The sequence below is a fragment of the Vulpes lagopus genome, chromosome 16, assembly GCF_018345385.1.
Source record: "Vulpes lagopus strain Blue_001 chromosome 16, ASM1834538v1, whole genome shotgun sequence".
In the NCBI taxonomy this organism is placed as follows: domain Eukaryota; kingdom Metazoa; phylum Chordata; class Mammalia; order Carnivora; family Canidae; genus Vulpes; species Vulpes lagopus.
The window spans coordinates 61181561-61203293 of NC_054839.1; the positions used below are offsets into that span (position 1 = coordinate 61181561).

The following is a 21733-nucleotide window of genomic DNA, read 5'->3' on the forward strand; positions in this document are numbered from 1 at the left end:
CTACAAATACCACTGGAAATCAAAAATTGGCAAAGGGAGGTAAAAAAAGAAAAAAAAAAAACAACCAAGAAGTCCTAATATCTTCAGAACTATTGTATCTTGTTTTCCACCCTTAAGCTAAAACTACTCTGGATGACTTGATGCCTTTCAAAATCAAATCAGTAAATCTCTTAAAGCCACCACAACATGAACCAAATACTTGCAACAGTGTTTTCTGTATCACCTCTACATTTTAACCTAATTCAAATTTTCTCCCAAATTTTCTGAATCAAAGTATGACATCAATTCTTATTCCTATGTAAGCGCATTGAGAATTACCCTCCACAGGCCAGAAAGTCATATCTATAATTAAAGAACAATGATTTCTGATGTATTAGGAACTTTAGGGATGATGTTCATCCAAAAAGTAAAACACGCTTTTTTTAATGACCATATATCCAAAAATCAAGTTAAAAGTTGTTAAAATTTAGCCAAGTCATGAGGTGCTAAAATTTAAGCTAAATTCGAACATTAAAATAAAAGTTACTTTTTCCTTGACAACAAGCTTTTAGTTGAAACTTTACTGGAGTCATACATAATACTTTACACAGAGGCTAAGCCTGAAATTACAAGAATAATCAGATACTTGATAATAACAATAAAGCAACTGTATTATCTCATTTACCTCTAAAAACCTGGTGAGGTAAAATATTCAGAGATTAAAAGAATATAATCCAAAATCCCTCATCTGGTAACTGGCACAGCCAGAACCTTATTCCAACTGCAAATATCATTGTCTTTCTACGGCATCTGAAAGTCCTTTTGGAAGCAACTAAATTCACTTAGATAATTCTACACCAACCTGGAGTGTGCCATATTCACTCAACAATGTAACAATGATGTTACAGTTTGGTTTTAATATACTATACTTGCACCAAAATTAACTATTATTCTTTCCTTGGTTTCCTGCTGTTTTATGATTTTTTTACCTAGCAATTTTTCTATATATAAATCAATACACCTCCCTCCAACAAAAACACACTGAAAGAAAATGCAATATATAATCAACATTCACTTCTGGATACTAAGTAACTTCAGCCAACCTTCAGAGAGCATAAATATGAAAGAAGATAAAACAACATTAAGTTCTTTAAGGACTTTAAATATTGGAAAATTCTGATAGAGACTAAAGATAGAGAAAAGAAAAATATAACCATCCTCATTTCACCTATTTAATTATTTAACCATACCATGCCTAAGATCCCTTCTTCTCTGACATGAGTTTAGTCAAAAAGCACACTAAGAAAGGCAACAAGAATATATTAATTAAAAAAAAAAATAACACTAAGAAAAGTGATAGGATTGTCATGATAAAAATTAGAATACAAAAGGATGTTTTTTATTTCAGAATAAATGTTAGAATTAGTAACTTTATTTAAGCATAAATTTCTAAATTGCCTGCAGAAAATGGACAATGTTGCTCCAACAAAGTTTTCTTACATTCAGTTTTACACTGTTCCTCCCCTGCCCTTGAGAGTGCACTTATTCTTGGCAGAAGCACAATACATAACTGGCTTCTCTCACATTTTTACCCAACAAATTAAAACAAATTTCTGATTGTTTACTAATATCACAAGATTACTTTTTTCATGTTTTACAAAAAATTTTAACATTTCAAAATTCTAAAAGTTGTGATTTAATCATTATGTCATCAGCTCTTTCATGCCAAGCCAACAGTTTAATAATTCCCAAATCTTTATATTTAAGAGTAAATACTTTACATTTTTATTCTTAGCAAGTGTTTTCAAAGTCACTCAATTTGGGGATGTGACTGTCCATAATAGAATATCCCTCAAAATTCGTCTTGATCATAAAGTTATAAACAGCCTTTATCTTAGTTATAAAATCTCCAAAATAAAAATAATATTAAGCTCTGCTACGACAAAGGCAACCAGTAGAGGGACTAAAAGTTTACTTTTGCCATTAGCAGAATTAAAATCAGATGGTTCTCTCAGAGCTGTGGCTCTTCGGCATAAATAAATCTAAACATGTCCCTTGAGAATATGGTGCAAGCTACAATATTCTACCTCTAGAGCTATTTACTAATGGCAATCTTGTCATTTAGAAAACAGATTTTAAAGAAAAGAAAAGTGACTTGATGTTGGCCAAAAACCTCGGGTAAAATTTTTGCTAAAGGTAAAATAAAGCAAAAATGTTCAGTTCCATCAATTCATTATCATGGTGTTAAAGAAAACATCTAAATTAAGGTATAAGATCTCAATAAGAAATTTAAAGAATTAAAGTAGATCTTATCTATTAGAACCTATTTCATATTTGAAAAAAAAGTTTTTGAGAATTTTTAAATTTTCCCAAAAAACTTTTGAAAATATAAAAATAAGGCTAATTTTCCCCCAAATACAAACTAACCTGGTTCTCAGAATCAGAATTTTTACTTTTACCCAATTTAAAATGTAGTCGGGGGAGAGGTACAGGAATTTTACTGTACCCTTAACAGGTCTCACAACTAGTATCTTCTGAAGCAAAAGCAAGCATCCCTGAGCATTCAGTCACACTTTCCAGTAGACGTACTACTACGTACTACTCTGTACGTCTCTGGGCTCATTTTCCTTCAGTGCCACCATGCTCTACCGCGTTACCAGTCCTTGGAACAACCTCCTAAGAGCAGCCAGGTGCCTGGCAAAGCTACTTTTCCCATGGGCTAATGGGCCTACTGAAAGGAAAATGTGCAGCCAGCCGGCCCTCCAGCTCTCCTGTGGGGGGTCTTCAGCTAACCCGCAGCCACTCCTGTGTAGTTATTCTGCCCTAAGCCAGAAAAAATACAAAAGAAATCAACAAAAGTGGTATTAAGAGGTATCGCATCTTATACTAGTTCAAAAGCAAATCACCGGGATCCCTGGGTGGCGCAGCGGTTTAGCGCCTGCCTTTGGCCCAGGGCGCGATCCTGGAGACCCAGGATCGAATCCCACGTCGGGCTCCCGGTGCATGGAGCCTGCTTCTCCCTCTGCCTGTGTCTCTGCCTCTCTCTCTCTCTGTGTGACTATCATAAATAAATAAAAATTAAAAACAAAAAAAAAAGCAGAAAAAAAGCAAATCACCTAGCAAGACCATTGAAACCTTCCATAAACAAGCCTGTGCTTTTTTACAACCTAAAACTTCCTTTCCAAGTTAAGTAACAGCAACAACAAGCAACTATGTTAAAAGGAAAGGGCTCCTCTGAGAAATAAGCCCTATATTAGAGTCAAGATTCTCATGCATAACTGGACAAGTACTAAATAGGACTGCTGTTAAAAATGTTGTAATCCTTTAGGTCTCCTATCTTTGTAAAATCTACATAAAAACATGAAGCTGGCATTATCTATCCTATTCTCCTCTATTACCATATCTAATAAAGAGATAACAATATATGTACCTCTAAAATATGACAAACCAATTCATTTTCATTTAGAAATTTTGATACTCTCTATATAATGTGAGAACCCAGATTCTATAAAGAAAATATAAAAACATTAAGGATAATATTCATCTACGTTAAGCTTCTTTCTAAAAGAAAAGTATCTTAAGATGCAATTCAAATCCAAAGGCTTATTAGTCACAATACTAACAACACAATTACATCTACATACAACTGAGAAAAGAAGCTTTCAATACATACCTCGTAACACAAGTCAACTAGCATAAATTACATTCTTCAAAGAGTTCAGTATTGCTCAACTTTAGACAACTGCATACCACAATCAGAATTTTTTCATTATCTGCTTATTACCTGTACTAATATTTATATACTTAATATTTTTAAGTCAGTTTCACTTTTATTTTTGCCTCACTATAGCAAAAAGATCTATGAAATCATACTTTTGGTGTGCTAATTATATCTTCCATTCAATAATTCATTGTCATTAATACAGTTTAGCTTATTTTAAAGGGTAAGGAAGTTTATTTTATTACTGAGATGAATATATAATTGGTTAATTAAACATTCCAAACAAAATATAATAATTATTTAAGTCAATAAAGGCCTGACAGCTCACACTTAAATCAATATTCCAAGGCCAGAATTTTAACCTTTATGTTTACAATTCATGAAGATCATTACTTTTATAGTTACTATCTCAACTGGTATGGCATAGTAGAATCTTCTGGTGAAAAAAGTCTAAGATACTCATCTTAGGAAATTAGTCCTTTAAAGATAGTATCTTTAAATATATAGGAAAGATCTCTGAAAAGATACATAACAAACTGATTATGTAATTGTTGGTTGCCTCTGAAGAACAGATAACTTTCTGTGATACTTGAACTTTTTAACCATGTGCATTTATTACATATTCAAAACAAATACTCCTCAAAATTAAAATGTGCTTACTATCCAAAAAAAAAAAAAAAAAAACTTTAAAAATCTGCTAGTATATAAAAACCTAGCATCTTAGAATACATTAAGGTCTATAACTATATAAAAACTAATTAAAATTCCACATTAAAAGATATGTATTTTTAGTTTCAAGTAATTCCAATTGGCACACACAATACAATTGTGTACCAATACAGATCCTTTATCTAACCATATAATTCCTTATGTTAAAAATATTAACAGCATTAAAAACAGATGGAATAAGACTTAGGCAAAAGTAGAAGGGATACCCCATACATTTATTTTAATATAATGACTAAGGAGCAATATTGCTGTAATTTGTTTAAAGTAATAAACCAAATAATAATCATGTTAAGAACTGAAGAAAAGCATGACTTTATGAAAAAAAATTAACATTAAGGAAACTAAGGAGCAATATTGCTGTAATTTGTTTAAAATAATAAACCAAATAATAATCATGTTAAGAACTGAAGAAAAGCATGACTTTATGAAAAAAAATTAACATTAAGGAAACTCAGTAACATGTAGGGCTGAGAATTACTGCATCAAAAGCAATATAAATTCAATATATTTGAGATATTAACTAATAATTTCACAGAATTTGAGCTTTACATTTGAACAAGAGTCTAAAGTTTGAGTAAGAGTATTCTAACAAACAAATCATTGGTTTTGGCAATCTCTCTCTGTCTCTCATGAATAAATAAATAAAAATTTTTTTAAAATAGCATAGTGCTTATGCTGGCATATATCGGAAGTACAATCTTACAAAATACTAACATTGGGAATAAAGAACCTAATATACCCATTATATGAAATGGACTGGGTAATAATAATTTGGCAAAAAATTATTCCAGCAAAGCATGTAATAGTAAACATGTTGCAAACATGGCAAAGTAAAAAGAAATAAAAGCGAAGATGAAAACATATTTTCAAAGACAGATGAAGTTATGTAACAATAATGCTAAAAATTAATTTGACCTCCATAAATCACACAGATCTACCTATACCATTTAGACTAATAACCTCCTTGGGGTGTTGATTACCATGAAATCTACAGATAGTACCTTTGCAAAAGTCTGGATAAATCATATCTTTAACCAATAGGGCTACTTCCTTCTGAACATCTACACATATGGTCTCAAAAGAATCATTCACACACACACAATAGCCCTCCTACAAACAAGATGGACTTCAACCACAGCATTCTACATAAGTATCTCCATGAGTACTACTGAAAATGAAGACAAACGGCCTAATAAATGTTTCATGTCAGTAAAGTTAGCAATAAAGCATTAAATTTAATAAAGAAAAAATTTGTGATAAGCACTTGGAAAATCTGACAGTCTATTTTTTCCCATGTGCTATAGCTGAAGGCCAACTTGAAAATAATTTAATTGGATAAATCATAATTTGAGATTAGTTTTAAGGGGCCTGGCTTTGTAAAAAATAAAAATGTAATTTTTCATTTTCTAGGAAAGAATTGGTGGTAACCCAATTTCAGAAGGGTTTTTAGAAGAAAATATTAAAATTTCTCCAAATCCATTACCTAGGTATTTGTACTTAAGTAAAACAGTTTCTAGAAACCCATTCTTCCTAGATTCTGAGTCAACATTACTAACATTTATTGGTGCTCAGGCTAATAAGCCCATTCTCAAGTGTTTAGACATCTTAAATTTTCAAAATAAATGATATTTTTAGGAAACAAAATACTAATCCCATAATTTTTGGGCCTCCTGCCCAAAAAAAAAAAAAAATTTTTTTTTATAAGCCCTTCTAACTACACATACAAATCCACTAAGGTTTTATCTTAGAAATGAACCTCATGAAAAAGCAGATGCCATGTATGGATGACTTGATACATGTTTCTGATAGTCGCTATAAACTCCTTAAAATGGAAACTCTAAGAATAACCTTTTTTATTAAAGATTTACATTCAATATAATGTTGTGGGGGATGAGACATTGTTTACTCTGGATTAACAATAAAATGGACATATAGAGAGACCTTCTACTCTATTTCTGACTTAGGCCCAATTTTCTGAATGCAATTTCTTGGGTTTTTTTTTTTTTTTTCTAACTTATGTTTTGAGAAATGGATTGGCAACTAAAACTGTACGACAAAAATTCAAAATTTTACATTAGTTGTTACCTGCTAAGGTACATAAATGACCAGGAACTATCACAACTCAAGCATTACCAGAGGCAACAAAGACATCATTTTGCTTATTCCTGAGAATTCAGAAGTACTGTACTGTACTTTTTAGTACTAAAGTACTAAAGAGAGAAAGAGCCTGTCATCATCTTGCAGATGGAGCCTTTGTAACATCATTCACTGGGGTTTGCAGCCTAACCTTTCACAGAAGACAGCATACTCCATCATCTTCAATCCCTGTCATTAAAAATAATCTATTGTTTTTTATAATAATAATCTATTTCAGAATAATTGCTGGGATGCTTCACTGTTCAAACTCCAAAACAACCAGAAGACTTTGTTGATGTTTCCTAATATCTAACTACGTTCACTAGCTTTAAGACAAAGGGAAAGTTTTCTTTTAACATGGCAACATCAATACTGGCATTCACTAGTTACAAAGTACGTTACCAATAGCTGATGCTACAATTTCTTTTTCTCACATACTCAGAAATGTTTTCATTTCTGTGAAAATGATGTAACCCTTCCAAGGACGTTTACCATGAATCCCTCAGCTTATCTAGGCAAAACTAATGGATGGAAAATGTTAAAATGCCATACCCTTTTAAGGCACAGATTTAAAAAGAGTGCGTAGGAACTAGAATAAATCTTGGTAAGACATCACTAGGCTGATAATAAATTTGTCCCCTGGTTACAACTAATCCTCTTAATTTTAAGATTAAGTTAAAATATTTTTATGTGCCGCTCTCACTATACCAATAATCAAATTTCAAATCACATATTCTCTAAAAAAAAATTATATCACATTAAAAAAAAAAACTCCTTCCTAGGTTTATCCGGATTTTCCCACATAAATCTACATTACAAATAATAAAAGGGATCATACATTTCACATTTGACCTTCTGCACAAGAACAACCCCTTCCAATGCGTATCCCAACCATTACCAACTTGAACTCTAAAATACAGAGCCCTAAAAGTGGACTCATCTAAATTTCCTCAAAGACTAAAACCTTCTTGCTTTGCAAACTAAAATATGTCTGGTTTATTAAATTACTCATGTTACCAAACAGGTTTAAACATGAAATAGATTTTGGGGGTGTCTGGGTAGCAGCTGGTCAAGCATACAACTCTTAGTTTCAGCGAAGGTCATAATATCAGGGTCATGAGATCTAGCCCCAATTCAGGCATCACTCCCAGCTTGGAGCCCGCTGGAGATTCTCTCTCCCTCTGCCCCTCCCACTCATGTTCTCTCTAAATAAATCTAAAAAAGGAAAAAGAAAGAAAGAAAGGGGGAGGGAGGAAGGAAGGAAGGGAGGGAGGGAGGGAAGAGAGAGAGACAGAGAAAGAAAAAGAAAGAAAAGAAAAGAAAAGAAAAGAAAAGAAAAGAAAAGAAAAGAGAAGAGAAGAAAAGAAAAGAAAAAAGAAAAGGAAGGAAGGAAGGAAGGAAGGAAGGAAGGGAGAAAGAAAGAAAGAAAGAAAGAAAGAAAGAAAGAAAGAAAGAAAGAAAGAGAAAGAAAGAAAGAAAGAAAGAAAGAAAGAAAGAAAGAAAGAAAGAAAGAAAGAAAATAAATAGAGATTTTGGAGAAAAAAACTTATTAACACCAAGGGGAAAGTATTTTTGGGGCCATCTATGGAGCTTCAATTCAAAGTCGAAACCATCATGTTCCTTATGGCACAAAATTTTACGTTAGCTAGAACTACTGGATAGCTAATTCTAGCTTCTTATACCGGATATATGGTGGATTATAGAACTGTTCTCAAAGGTTTCAGATAAGAAAGCTTTCTTTTATCCTGTTAAGTGTTTAATATAACATTGGAGATGACAAAAATCATCATCTGAGTTTCTACCATGTGCCAAACAGGCATTTTGCTAGATGATTAACAAATATTTCTAGTTCTTACAAAAATTCTCAAAATTGGGCTGCCCGGGTGGCTCAGCAGTTTAGCACCGCCTTCAGCCCAGGGCGTGATCCTGGAGACCCGGGATCGAGTCCCACGTCAGGCTTCCTGCATGGAGCCTGCTTCTCCCTCTGCCTGGGTCTCTGCCTCTCTCTGCCTCTGTGTCTCTCACGAATAAATAAAATATTTTTTAAAAATTCTCAAAATTGCTATTATCATTATTTTGTTGGATAAGAAATCTGAAGCTCTGGGATGCCTGGGTGGCTCGATGGGTGAGCATCTGCCTTTGACTCAGGTCATGACCCTGGGGTCCTGGGATTGAGTCCCACATCGGGCTCCCCACAGGGAGCACCTGCTTCTCCCTCTGCCTGTGTTTCTGCCCCTCTCTCTCCATCTCTCATGAATAAATAAAATCTTTAAAGAAAACAAAATCTGAAACTCAGCAAGGTTAAGAAGACTTCTCAATACAACCTAAGCTAGTAAGTGGCAGAGCCAGGCAAAACCAGTTCAAGTGGTTCTTTCTGCATCACCATACTGCTTGCTCTGAAAAAAGCTGGATAAAATACTCTTATGTGCCCACAATTCCAATTTTTAAAATTTTAAAATTCAAATAAAAAGAAATCCACCAAAATGGTAACAGGTATTATAATAAATTATGCTGTGTATCATTTAATCTTCATCTTCATCCTGCAGCACAGATCATCTCATTTTCCTAATGGGGAAACTGAGGGCAGAGAGGTTACATGAAACTCATGGGTAGAGCAGGCACTGATAGAATCAGAGTTTTCTGAATCTTAAAACATAATGCTTAGAGGTTTTCAATATTATCTTACCTCAAAGAAACATGATGGTTAACTAATTATAAATCTTACAAACTAGGTAAAAAAAACTCTGATACGCTAGCTGGCATACTACACTGGAAAAGCCAACTAATCAGCTTACTAGGTTAATAGCTCTGTATGAACCAAATATATCAGAAACTAATAAGCTATGATACACAAAAATCAAAAAATGCCATTAAGTATATACATATATTAGTATCTAGGCTTTAAAGTACTAGTGGTATAAAATCCTGTCCACTATCCCTCACACTTGTATTCTTACTTCTTTCCAAACAGGGAAGTAGGGTGAAAATCCAACTGCGTGTAACAGTATTTTCAGTGTTACAAGTAAGGTTAAACGTTAACAAACTGACAAAATGAAATGCCTCATTTTCACAGAGGAATTGAAAGAAAGCATATTCCATTACAGAACTACAGACATACCCCCAAAAAAGGATTCAGATCTACCGTTATGCTTTTAAATAAAATTTGTTCTTAAATAACATAAGTTACTAGTAAAATCTGCATAATTATTCCATAACCAATTATAAGCTTTTAAAATATGTTCCTAGTGTGAAGACATTAAGCACTTTAAACCTTTCTTGCCTTTACTTTCTTCATCAATAAAATGAGGAAGAGTAAACTTCTAACATGACTTGTAAATCTAAAGTCCCACAAAATAATAGTCACAATAAAATACACACAAAAGACCAATGAAAATTTTTGTCGGTAGATGCAATAGTTCAATTTTGTTCTCAAAAGTCTATATAAAAAAAAAAAAAGAAAAGAAAAAAAAGTCTATATAAAAATTCACTAAGCTTCAGACTTAGGATTTGTGCATCTAACTTAAACCTCAATAAAAAGGTTGGGACAAGAAGAATCTTGGAATAAAGACAAACTAAAACAGAAACAAAAAAAAAAGCTTCAGTATTTTGTTATGGTCTGGGACCATGTGTAAATTATAATAAGGCTTGACAAAAATTAAGTTTATATAAGGACAATACTTTTTTTTAATGAAAGGAAACAGGACTGTTACATGTGGACACTGATCAAACAAAAAAAAGCCCGTCAAGATGATCTGACACAGAGATTAAAAACTTGAGTGAAGAGTTATACTGGCTAAAAGTCATTTTAAAATTTTTAAGAAAATTTCAAGTTATAAAATATTGCACAATCTCTTTGGAGAAGAAATCTATGACATGAACATGGCTAAACAATCCTTTTACTAATTCTCACCCCAATTCTAAATCAACTTAAAATATTTGAGTAAGTGGAATTCTTTCAAATACTACATTTGTTCTTGGCCTTTTAATTTCCAGTTGTACATAATTTAATATATAATTATTAACATTCTTTTTTGCATGAGGGAAAATAAGTTCTCTTTGAAGAAGTAAAACCTATTATTTTTTGCCTTTCATTACTTATGATTTCTTTTCAGTAATTTGTAATTAAGAATGTAATAATGTCCTTTGGATATTCTTTTTCATTTTCTTTTGAAAGATCATGACAGAGTAGTTTTTTGATCATTTAGAAAACAGACTTTGAGTATAAAATTATGAAGAAAAATGATGTCACGTGTTTTCAAAGAAAATAAAATCTGGGTCTTAAAATTTTTCACTTATGTTACCACCTTTAAAACGTATGCTTGATAGGAAATAAGTCATATCCACTTTACGCTTTGAGCTCTTCAAACCTTCTCATTAAAATATCCCCTACAGGGATCCCTGGGTGGCGCAGCGGTTTGGCGCCTGCCTTTGGCCCAGGGCGCAATCCTCGAGACCCGGGATCGAATCCCACATCAGGCTCCCGGTGCATGGAGCCTGCTTCTCCCTCTGTCTGTGTCTCTGCCTCTCTCTCTCTCTCTCTCTCTGTGACTATCATAAATAAATAAAAATTAAAAAAAAAAAAATCCCCTACACCCAATAGATGTGCTCCTCAAAGGTCCCTTGCAAACAAACTTGTGTAAATCTCATCTAAAACACACTAGGGGGAGGCTCTCCATTTGAAAGCATCCCAAAACGTGTTTCTATCTAGTGTGTTTAAAGGTTCCTTCTCTAACACCTGTATTCCTGCAAAGAGTGACTTTCCAACTTATCTGAACCTTACATCTAGTTGTCACTTAATGCATTTTTAATAAAACACTTATCTCTACACTTTGCCATATTTATCAATTGCCATTAAAACAACTCTGGCCCAGTACTTACTTTTCACACTGCTTCATCTTGGAAGCAATATAAAACCCAAGGAAAAAACAAACAAACACTTATGCTGTAAGATTTCAAAGCACGTAATAAAAATCCACTTTAAAAAAATCTCAGAATTCTTGTAATTTCACATTTAAAGCAGAAAAATAATTTTAAAACTAGAGGTAAATAACCTAGTGAAGGAAAAGGTATACTTTGTATCTCCTCTGCACGTCATAATTTTGAAAGTATATTTTAATATACCATTCCATTTAAACCTCCAACCAATTCTGTAACAAGAGTACAATGGCTCATTATTAGCAATGAGGAATATGAAGAAGCAGAGGCACAGAGTGGTCAAGTGACTACCCAATGTTATACAGTAATTTAATAACAAGGTCAGACCTGGGATTCCAATTTCACATTTCTAGCTATCGTGCTTCTTTTACACAGTTAAATAAAGATGGAGAAAAAAGCTTTTAAGCAAGTTTGACCGTAGAGTCCTCTATCTGCCAATAAGAATTATTATTGACCAATAAAAATTACTGAAGATAATTTTAAGAGATTTCTGAGTTCAAGGACTGGCCAAGGCCTTTCAGTGGGGAAAGCAGTCTCTTCAACAAATGGTGTTTAGGAATACTAGATGTCCAGCGGCAAGAAAATCAAGTTGGACCCTGATCATAGTTTATATGCAAAAACTAATTCAAAGTGGATTAAAAGACTTAAAAATGTAAAATAAACTAAAACTCCTAAAAGGAAATAGAAGGGAAAAGAAAGCCTCAATGACATTGGGTTTGGCCATTTCTTGGATAGGACAACAAAAGCACAGGCAACAGAAGAAAAAATAAACCAGACTACATCAATAATGAAAACTTGTGTCATCAAAAGACACAATTAAGAATAAAAAAACCGGGATCCCTGGGTGGCGCAGCGGTTTGGCGCCTGCCTTTGGCCCAGGGCACGATCCTGGAGACCCGGGATCGAGTCCCATGTTGGGCTCCTGGTGCATGGAGCCTGCTTCTCCCTCTGCCTTTATCTCTGCCTTGTCTCTGCCTCTCTATATATATATGACTATCATAAATAAATAATAAAAAAAATTTTTAAGAATAAAAAAACCCAAGAAAAGGGAGAAAAATATGCAAATCACATATCTGGTAAGGGGTCAATATTCAAAATACTTGAGCAACTCCTACAACTTTAAAACAAAAATCAAATAACTCAATTAAAAAAAAAAAATGAGCAAAGCACTTAAGTAGACAAATGGCCAAACAGCATAAGAATGGATGCTCAATATAAATAATTAGGGAAATGCAAATAAACCAGTGAGATATCACCTCGCACCCATATGCACCCATTATGTCAGCCAAAATCAGGAAAACAAGAAAACAGCGTTGACTAGGATGTGGAGAAACTGAAATTCTTCTGTACTGTTAGTGGGAACATAAAACAGTGCAATCGCTACGGAAAATAGGAATGTCTCAAAAATTTAAAATTACATGATCCAGCAATTCCACTTCAGGGTATATATTCAAAAGAATTGAAAGCAAGATCTCAAAGTGACATTTGCATACCATGTTCATAGCAGCAGTACTCACAATAGCCAAGAGGTAAAAGCAACTCAAGTGTCCGTTATGGTTGAACAGATATGCAAAATGTGGTATATACATAGAATGGAATACTATTCGGCCTTAAAAGGGAATGAAACCCTGGCATAAGCTAACACAGGAATTAATGGTGAGGACATTTAGGTTCAGTGAAATAAGCCAGTCACAGAAAGACAAACACTGTAGGATTCCACTTAGGCGAGATTATCTCTAGACTACTCAAATTTGTAGATTAAAAAACAGAATGGTGGTTGCCAGGGGCCAGGAGAGGAAAAAAATGAGGTATGCTTTTGGTTAAAGTTTCAGATACGAAAAAGTTTTAGAGATTGGCTGCAAAAACGATGTGAATGCTACACTAAATTGTACACTTAGTAATGGCTAAAATGGGGGGGGGGGCACCTGGCTGGCTCAGTTGGAAGACCATGTGATTCTTAATCTCTGGGTTGTGAGTTCAAGCCCCACATTGGGGCTTGAAAAAAACCCAAATGTTTAAGGTGGTAAATTTGATATTATGTATTCTTTACAACAATTTAAAAATTAGGGGGGAAAAGTTCAGGGACTTAATAAAAAATTTGCAAAATACCATTCACCATTGTTTCCAGTTCATATTCAGCACAGTATGTTTAAATATAATAATCTTTCTTTTGAAAAGATGCTGATAGGTCAATAAATACAAAACTGTTAATACATTCATTGATAGCCTAAGGGAAACAAAAAAACCCAAAGAGGAATCAAGTTTTCAGCACTTTACCTGCCTGCATTAAAAGAAAAGCGAAAAGCCTGTATTCTGTACCACCTGAGTACTAAATAGATACTGCTAGGGTCAAAGGAACAAAGTAACTTTATTAAAACTCTACCTAAACTTGCTAAATTCACAAATACTTCTTCATGCTTAAGAATAAAGCTGGTTAAAATTATCCCTAAGATTCATTCAATTTGATCTTCTCTTAAAAGCCACTATTTTTTAATGAGGTAAAACTTAGCATTGAAAATCCTTAATTAGATACATATTCTATCTCCTTTTAAAGTATGCTCAAGGATTGTCTTCATCAAGGGATCAGGGTGGCAGGTTAGGTACTGTTCTAAGTCTTATACAATTTAATCAATAGTAGATTGGAGGAAAAAAATAGTAGATTGAATAGTCAAAGTATGGATCAGCTTGGTGACAAAAAAAAAAATAATGAATTGCAGGCCAGAGTAATACTTAGCAGCTAAATCTAACCAGAACCTACCTTTGGGGGGGGGGGGGGGGGGGATAATGTTGAAAACACTGACACAAAACAATTTGGAAAAATATGCAAAATAAATCAAACTACATATATAATTTTAATCAGACCTCTAAAACGTTATACATATCCTAACTTTAGATGTTAAGGCTGGTTATTTTCATTGGTTCTCAAAAGAGGAGCATTATTTGAAACCATGGTGAACACATGTGAAAAATACATCTGTCACATTTTGCTGCTGCGATGATAATGCAATTTAATGAGGTGTTGCTATAATTTCTAAAGAAAAGATTAACTAGAAGCTACACTGTTCCTTGACTGTAGAAATATCAGCAAATAGTACTGGTTATCAAAATTAAATATTTAGAAAGATTTCTATACACAAGGAAGCTTTTACAGGGATGTCCAAAGTGCTTGAAGAAAACATTCACCAAGAATCACCTTTTCTCTGCTACTTTAACCTTACAGATGCCCTGCAAGTTCTATTAATATCCTGATTACTACTACCTCAAAGGTGTTTTATTTTAGGTGTAGTAACTAAATTAACACAAGCAATATGGACATAAAAAATACTCGGGATCAGTTACGGAAAGTCACATATGCGTATGTACGTTGGGGGAGTAAGGATGGGGGTATCTGTATAAACATATCCGCACACATTTAGACATTTAAGAAAATTACTTGGAAACCTCTCTAAATGTTTTTAGATGCTCTACAGGAATATGCTGTCCTTTTCATCCAGCTCACCTTTTCTCATTTCCTTCAGCGATCAAGGTTATAATACAAGTATTTAGTACTGTGGACTCTACAGATCCTTGCATAGAGTATGAAAGGGGAAGTATTTATGTAAAAACACTGAGGTTACAGAATAAAGGCATTCCACAGAAAACAGGCAAACACAAAGTACTCTTAGAGAGAAAACACGTGAACTATATTTAGTATTAAATATTTCAGACATCCAAAATACCTGATAATCTATCCTTTTTTGAATAGGAAGTGTATGATATTTAAATGAGCAAGATAGTCCTATGACAAAAAAAATCTCTCTGGGAAGATGTTTTCTTCTAATTAAATGCTTTACTCAATCATTTTCATTTGAAAATTGTGGCTTCCTCAATTATTTTAATGCTAGTGTCATTTTTATGAGCCGATTCAGGACCTTAGCACTAATATTACTCCATGCATCCTTGCTTATTCATCAAAATAACTGAGCAGCATTATCCCTCCCCCTCCTTGAATTAATAAATCCTAACATGCAAAAACATCCTAATCCCCAGGCTCTTCTGTTGGTCAAAGTGGTAACAGCACAGCAGGACCACCTTCAACCTCAAACGTTTTGTAAGCTTTACACACAAGAACTTAAGTATTCTCTGGTGGAAGATGGCAACTGGGAAAAGGAAAACACAGGTTTAATTTACAAACGTCTTCAAGCCTTTCCATGAAAGTCAGCCTTTCTAAGGAAGCACTCTAAGACATTTTTAATAGGTGGTAAGAGGTAAATGTGTGTAAATGCCTTGCCCACTTGGGTGATGCAGAGAAACAGGAAATTAATAGTTCTTGTATACACTGACAACCTGATAACCAAATAATGGCAAGTTTTAAATCTGTCTTTGAACTCAAAGATGTTTAGATCTAAACCTTAACCAACAAGCCTGTATAGCACTACATGTAACAAAGGACTATAAAAGGAAAAGAAATCCGGTTTATAGGAACAAACTGAAGAGCTCATGACACATCTACCTAAATTACTACAAATGTTGCGAAATTAAAGAGAAGAAAAACAAAGATTAATATGGTAAGAAAATAAACACTCACTGAAACAACGGAGGTACAATTCAGTAGAAATAGAACAAAGTGAATCTGAATTGCACGTATACTTTAAAGGCTATAGGATTATATGCAAACATTTCCAAAAATGTTTAGGTGCCGAGTAGTAGGTAACTAAGCACTGACGTTTGTAGAAGAAGGTAGTAAGCACTAACATTTGTAAAAGAAGTAACAATTCTGCTTTCTATATAATGCAACAAAAAGTCCTAGTCACAGGAAGATTTGTCAAACTCCTGAAGATTGTGGTTCATGGAGCTTGGGAAAAGAACAAAATGTATTCCTAAATGTATCCTTGTGGTAAATAGTGCTTCTGCACAACCTAAGTATCGAACCCGAGGTTAATATTCTCTTGTTATGTGTGACATTACTCATTCATCAGTATCTTTTCTCTTCCCCGCCAGCAATCTCAAAAGTTATAAGGGACTACCTTGCATTATTTCCTAGTGAACCATAATGGGGGTGGGGGTGGGGGTGGGGGCGGGGGTGGAGGGGCAGAGAGGATAAAGAGAATTCAAGCCGTCTCTTTTCCAAAAGTCTGGAGTTCAAAAATAACCACCACCTCTGGACCTGCGATCTAATTCAGAAATGAATTCATAATTTTTTCTGCATAGTCGCTTACTGCAGATGCTTCACCAGCTGAGACACCTTAAGGTACTCAGCTGTCTGCCGTCCAATGAAAACCTTCCCACCTTTCAGAATAGCTATGAAACACGGCGGTTAAAATAAACCCCGGTAAGGCAAACAGGAAAGTTTCCACTGACGTCGTCAGCAATACAGAAACGAAGACCCCTCATCAACTAGTGCCGGTCAGTCAGGGCCGTCGCTGCACAGGCGGCTGTGGGTAGCGCATCCCAGAAACTGAGCGTGTGGTCAGGGTGTTTTCTCCTCTTAAAACCTGAGTGAGCCCTACTTACGGGATCAAAAGCAAATTCGTGTCAAGTGTATGGCACAAAACTCGGGCTCTAATTGTGAATATAAATACATTTTCGGGGGGGGGGGGGGGGTTTAAAAAGGGAAAAAATAAAAAAAAAGCAACGAGGGCTTAAGACCATGGACAGCACGGTCGGTTTCACTTTTGCACTTGTGCATTGTCCTTTAACCCGAAACGTTTCCTACTTGTATTTCGCGTTATATACGTTTCGGACTTGACGGTGTTTCTTTTTTTTTTTTTTTTTTTTCACAAAAAGAAGAAGGGAAAGGGAAAAAAAAAATGAGCTGCTCTTTCCACTTCCACCTTGACGTGGGTTCAACCTACCTGCCCATAGTTGTCTATGCCAGTTACTAATCTATTTAAATTTAGTAAATCAAAAGCTGTCCTTAGGGATTGGCCCAGAGTCGTAAGTCCTTCGGCCTGAAGGTTCTTCAGTTCATTCATAAACGTGGCGTGGTTTTCCTTCCATCCGGCCTGAAAGGAAGAATGTGAGAATCGTGTTTTTTTTGTTTTTTGCTGCTTCTCCTCCTCCTCCTCCTCGTCCTCCTCCCGCTGTCTCGCATCCTCGGGCGCCTCGGGGCCGCCGTCCGCCCGCTGAGGGGAGGCTTCCGCGGGCCGCAGGCCGGACGCCGCGCGCCTCAGAGCGCCCCTCCCCCCGCCGGCGCCGCCGAGGGGCCGCCGTCCGCGAGCTCGGGGTTCGCCGTCCCGCGGGCCCCCCCGCCCGGTCCCCTTCGCCGCGGAGCCCGCTCGGCGCGGCCGGCCCGGCTGTCACTCGGCGAACTTGAATAAATATCCCCCACAGTGCCTTGCTGCCGCCCGCGCCGCCGAGGGGAAATGTCGGCCATGTTGAGCGCCGCGCCGCCGCCGCCGCCGCCGCCGGGGACGGGGCCGGGCCGGGGAGGGCTCGGCGGGCGCCCCGCGAGTCGGGGCCGCGCCGGGCCGCGCCGGGGCGGGGGCGGGGGCGGGGGCGGGGGCGCGGGCGGGGCGGGCGGGGGCGGCGGGCGGGGTGGGGGAGGGGAGCGCGGTGGGGGCGGGGAGGCGCGGGCGGCGCTCCTACCTTGATGGCATAGGGCGGCTCTTCGAAAGTGACCAGCATGTACCTGTCTCCGCGGCTCGCAGGGTCCCGGGCGCGGAGCTGCGGAGAGGGAGGGGCGGCGGCCGCGGGGGCCGGGGGCGCGGTGACGAGGCGCCCGCCGAGCCCCGCCGAGCCCCGCCGAGCCCCGCGCGGTGGGGGAGGGGCCGCCCGGCGCCCGCAGCCCGCGGCCCGCAGCCCGGGCCCCCCGCCCCCCCCGGGCGCGCCGGCCGCCCGGTACCTTCATGAAGGTCTCCACCGCGCCTTTGGCCGTGTCCAGGTAGGTGGTGCCCAGATGGCTGCGCTGGTTCATGGAGGCAGACGTGTCTATCAGGAACAGCAAGATGGGCATAGTGCCGGCCGGGCGCACCGGGGCCCGAGGCGGGCGCGGAGACGGCGGCGGCGGCGCGGGGCGGGGAGCGCGGCCCCCGGGGCGAGCGCGCCGCCCGGCCCTGGCCTCCGGCGGGGGGACTCCCCGCGCCCGCGCCGGCGCCCGCACCCGCACCCGCGAGGAAACTCCCCGGCCCCGGCGCCCCCGGCGCTCCCGGCGCTCCCGGCGCCCCCGGCGCCCCCGCCGCCGCCGCCCCCGCCTCCGCCTCCGCCGCCGGGGCGCTCGGCCGGCCCGGCCCCCCCCGCCGCGGGGGCCCCGTCCCCGCTCCCGGCCCCCGTGTGTGCCCCGGCGGGAGACGGGCCCGGCTCCCTCCCACCCCGGTGCGGGCGCGGGCGCGGGCGCGGGCGCGGGGGCAGGGGCGGACGGGGACCGGCCCCGGGGCTGTTGGGAGAAGTTTCGGGGACTCGCTCGCACCCCGGCGCTGTCACCACTTTCTCAGCCCCTCTCGCTACTGAAGCGCTTTTCTCTCGCACGCTCCGGTTTTAACTCGGGCAGGGGCCGCGGCGGCCCCGCCCCCTGACACGTCCCCGGCCCACGTGACGCGCCGCCCCGCCGCCCCATTGGCCCGTGCGCAGCCTCGCATTAGCATATTCAAACAGCGGGGGGGCGGGGCGGGCCCGCGGGCCGGCGGCGGGGGCAGTTACGGAGCACGCGCGGAGGCGGGGGCGGGGCGGGGCGGCGGGGCGGGGCGGCGGGGCGGCGGGCGCGCGTGCGTGCGGGCGCCGGGGACGAGCGGGCGGGCGGAGGCGGGCTCCGCGGAGGGGCGCGGAGGGGCGGGGCGGGGCGGGGCTGCCGGCCTCCCGGGCCGCTGGAGGTGACCGGGGCCGGGGGGAGGGACGAGCGGGCCGGCGCGGCCCCCGGTGCCCCGGCGCTCGGCGGCGCCCCCTCCGCGGCGGGCGGGCCAGGCGGGGCCGAGCCCCGAGTCCGACGGCCGCTCGGCGGCGGGCAGCCCCGCGGTCCCGGGTCGGCGCGGGGCGGGGCGGGGAGGGGGAGGGGCGGCGGGCGCTGTTTATGACCCGGGCCGGGCGCCGCCGCCCCCGCGGGCCGGGTGGGGGGAAGCGGGGGGTCGGGGGGAGCCGGGGGGTGTCGATGGGGGGACCGAGGGGGGTGGGGAGGGAGCCGGGGAGGTGGGGGGGAGACGGAGGGGGCCGAGGGCGGTGGGGGTGGGGGGAGAGCCGGGGAGGGGCGGGGGGAGCCGGGGAGGGGCGGGGGCAGCCGGGGGTCCGATGGGGGGAGCCAAGGGGGGTCGGGGGCAGGAAACCGGGGGGGGGGTCGGGAGGGCCGAGGGAGGTCGAGGGGAGCCGGGGAGAGGGAGGGGGACCGAGGGAGGTCGGGGGGTGGGGGGAGCCGCGGAGGGGTGGGGGGAGCGGGGGGGGTCAGTGGGGGGGGCCAAGGGGGGTGGGGGGAGGGAACGGGGTGGTGGAGGGAGCCGGGATGGGGGGTTGGGGGCCAAGGGGGGGTCGGGGAGCCGGGGGGGGGGGCTGGGAAGACCCGGCGGGGATGGGGATGGGGATGGCGGGGCCGGGGGGGAGGGGCGGGGGCGGGGGCGGGACCGCGAGAGGCGCGGCGCGGCGCGTCGGGGCCCCGGGGACAGCGCCTGCCCCCGCCGGGCCCGAGGTCCCACCCGCGCGGGCCGCGGCGCCCCGGGAACCCGAGCTTGGCTGCTCCTCGGCGGAGAGGCCGAGCTCCGCCCGCGCAGGTGCTGCCTGGAGGCCGCCCCGGATTCCGGGCGGGGGCGGGGGCGGGGGCGCAGCCGGGTCCCGGGCCGCGGGGTGACCCCCCCCCCCCCCCCCGTGCCCCAGGCCGACCTCCCTTAGGAACGGGTCCAGGCCCTCTCCTGCCGCCCTGCCGTCCCGATTTTATTTTATTATTTTTCTATCCTGAAAAAATTTGCATCTCCATTTTATTTTCTGTTTTTTCATCCTGAAAAAACTTGCATCTCGATTTTATTTTTCTATCCTGAAAAGATTTGCATTTTGATTTTATTTGGTTTTTTTTCATCCTGAAAAAATTTGCATCTCGATTTTATTTTTTTCTTTGAATTCTGAAAAAATTTGCACCTCGATTTTATTTTCTGTTTTTTAATCCTGAAAAAATTTGCATCTCGATTTTATCTTTTTTTTTAATCCTGGAAAAATTTGCATCTCGATTTTTATTTTTTTTAAATCCTGAAAAAAATTGAATATAGATTTTTTTTTATTCCTAAAAAAATTTGCATCTTGATTTTATGTTTTTATCCTGAAATTCTTATTCACCTCCTGATCATGTCATGAAATGGGCTTATTAGTCTTCACCCGAAACAGACCTTGGTGGCACTTTTAAAAAAAAAAAAAAAAACCTTGGGGATCCTGGATGGTTCAGCGGTTTAGCGCCGCCTTCAGCCCAGGGCGTGATCCTGGAGACCGGGGATCGAGTCCCACGTCGGGCTCCCTGCGTGGAGCCTGCTTCTCCCTCTGCCTGTGTCTCTGCCCCTCTCTCTCTGTGCCTCTCATGAGTAAATAAATGAAATCTTTAAAAAAAAAAAAAAAAAAAAAAACTTGAGCTTCATAACTTGGCCTTTTCCTGATCCTTAGGACAACCTCGGAAGTTCTTGTTAATTTACAGTAGGGCTATTTCAGTGATCTCCTGTTCCTCCTGTTCCGTATGTACCATAGAAGGGCAAGAGATTTTTAAGAGAGTTGGACCACAAAATACAACAGAGTGCAGGTCTGTGTCCGTTATTTGCAGAGGACGGGTGGAGTTAAAAATGATTAAAAGGTGTGTACCCTGCCTTCAAAAAGCTTATGGGTTTTTTCTTTTTAGAAAAATATTACATCTATATTATTAGCTACTTCAAGGCAGAGAGTGATTAGAAACTAAATAATTCAGAGAAGAGAAAAACGTATTACCCTTGGGTGATGAACATAATCAGGGACAGTACACTTCTATGTTCCTTAAAGCCCTGTTCTCAAACTGAAATCCCAGATCTGGAGATAAGATCAGAGTTCTTTGATAGTCAACAGTTTGTGTTTTCATTCTAACGACTCTACAAATTGTTATAAAGACAGCATTTTTTGTTTCAAGGTGATACTTTACAATGGAAAGATTTTCATGGGATTAGTCTTTAGCTTTGCTGTATCCAGGCTTTTCCAGCTGGTCCGTGGACCCCTGCCTATCCTAGCATGCGTTCTCTAGAATGACAAGAATGTCCTTGGCATTACTGAGGTTTGAGAAACGGTGCTTCAAGGACTGAGTTAAATTTGGGTACGTAGGTAAAGGAA

General features: G+C 40.7%; 1 protein-coding gene across 2 annotated transcripts in view; it reads right to left on the reverse strand.

Annotated features, from left to right (window-relative positions):
- Positions 1–18906, reverse strand: part of INTS6 (integrator complex subunit 6) — a 90978-nt gene extending 72072 nt beyond the window's left edge. Inside the window, exons 1-4 of one of the 2 annotated variants that reach the window (XM_041730966.1) lie at positions 18888–18906; positions 18324–18409; positions 18068–18145; positions 17335–17484 (exon numbers count right to left, since the gene is read on the reverse strand). In XM_041730966.1, coding sequence (XP_041586900.1) covers positions 17335–17484; positions 18068–18145; positions 18324–18395 — 300 coding nt within the window. In that variant the 5' untranslated portion in view covers positions 18396–18409; positions 18888–18906. Of the gene's footprint in view, positions 1–17334; positions 17485–18067; positions 18146–18323; positions 18571–18887 lie in introns of those variants that run through there. The other variant, XM_041730965.1, reaches the window with a different exon arrangement.
- Between the last annotated feature and the right edge of the window lie 2827 nt (positions 18907–21733).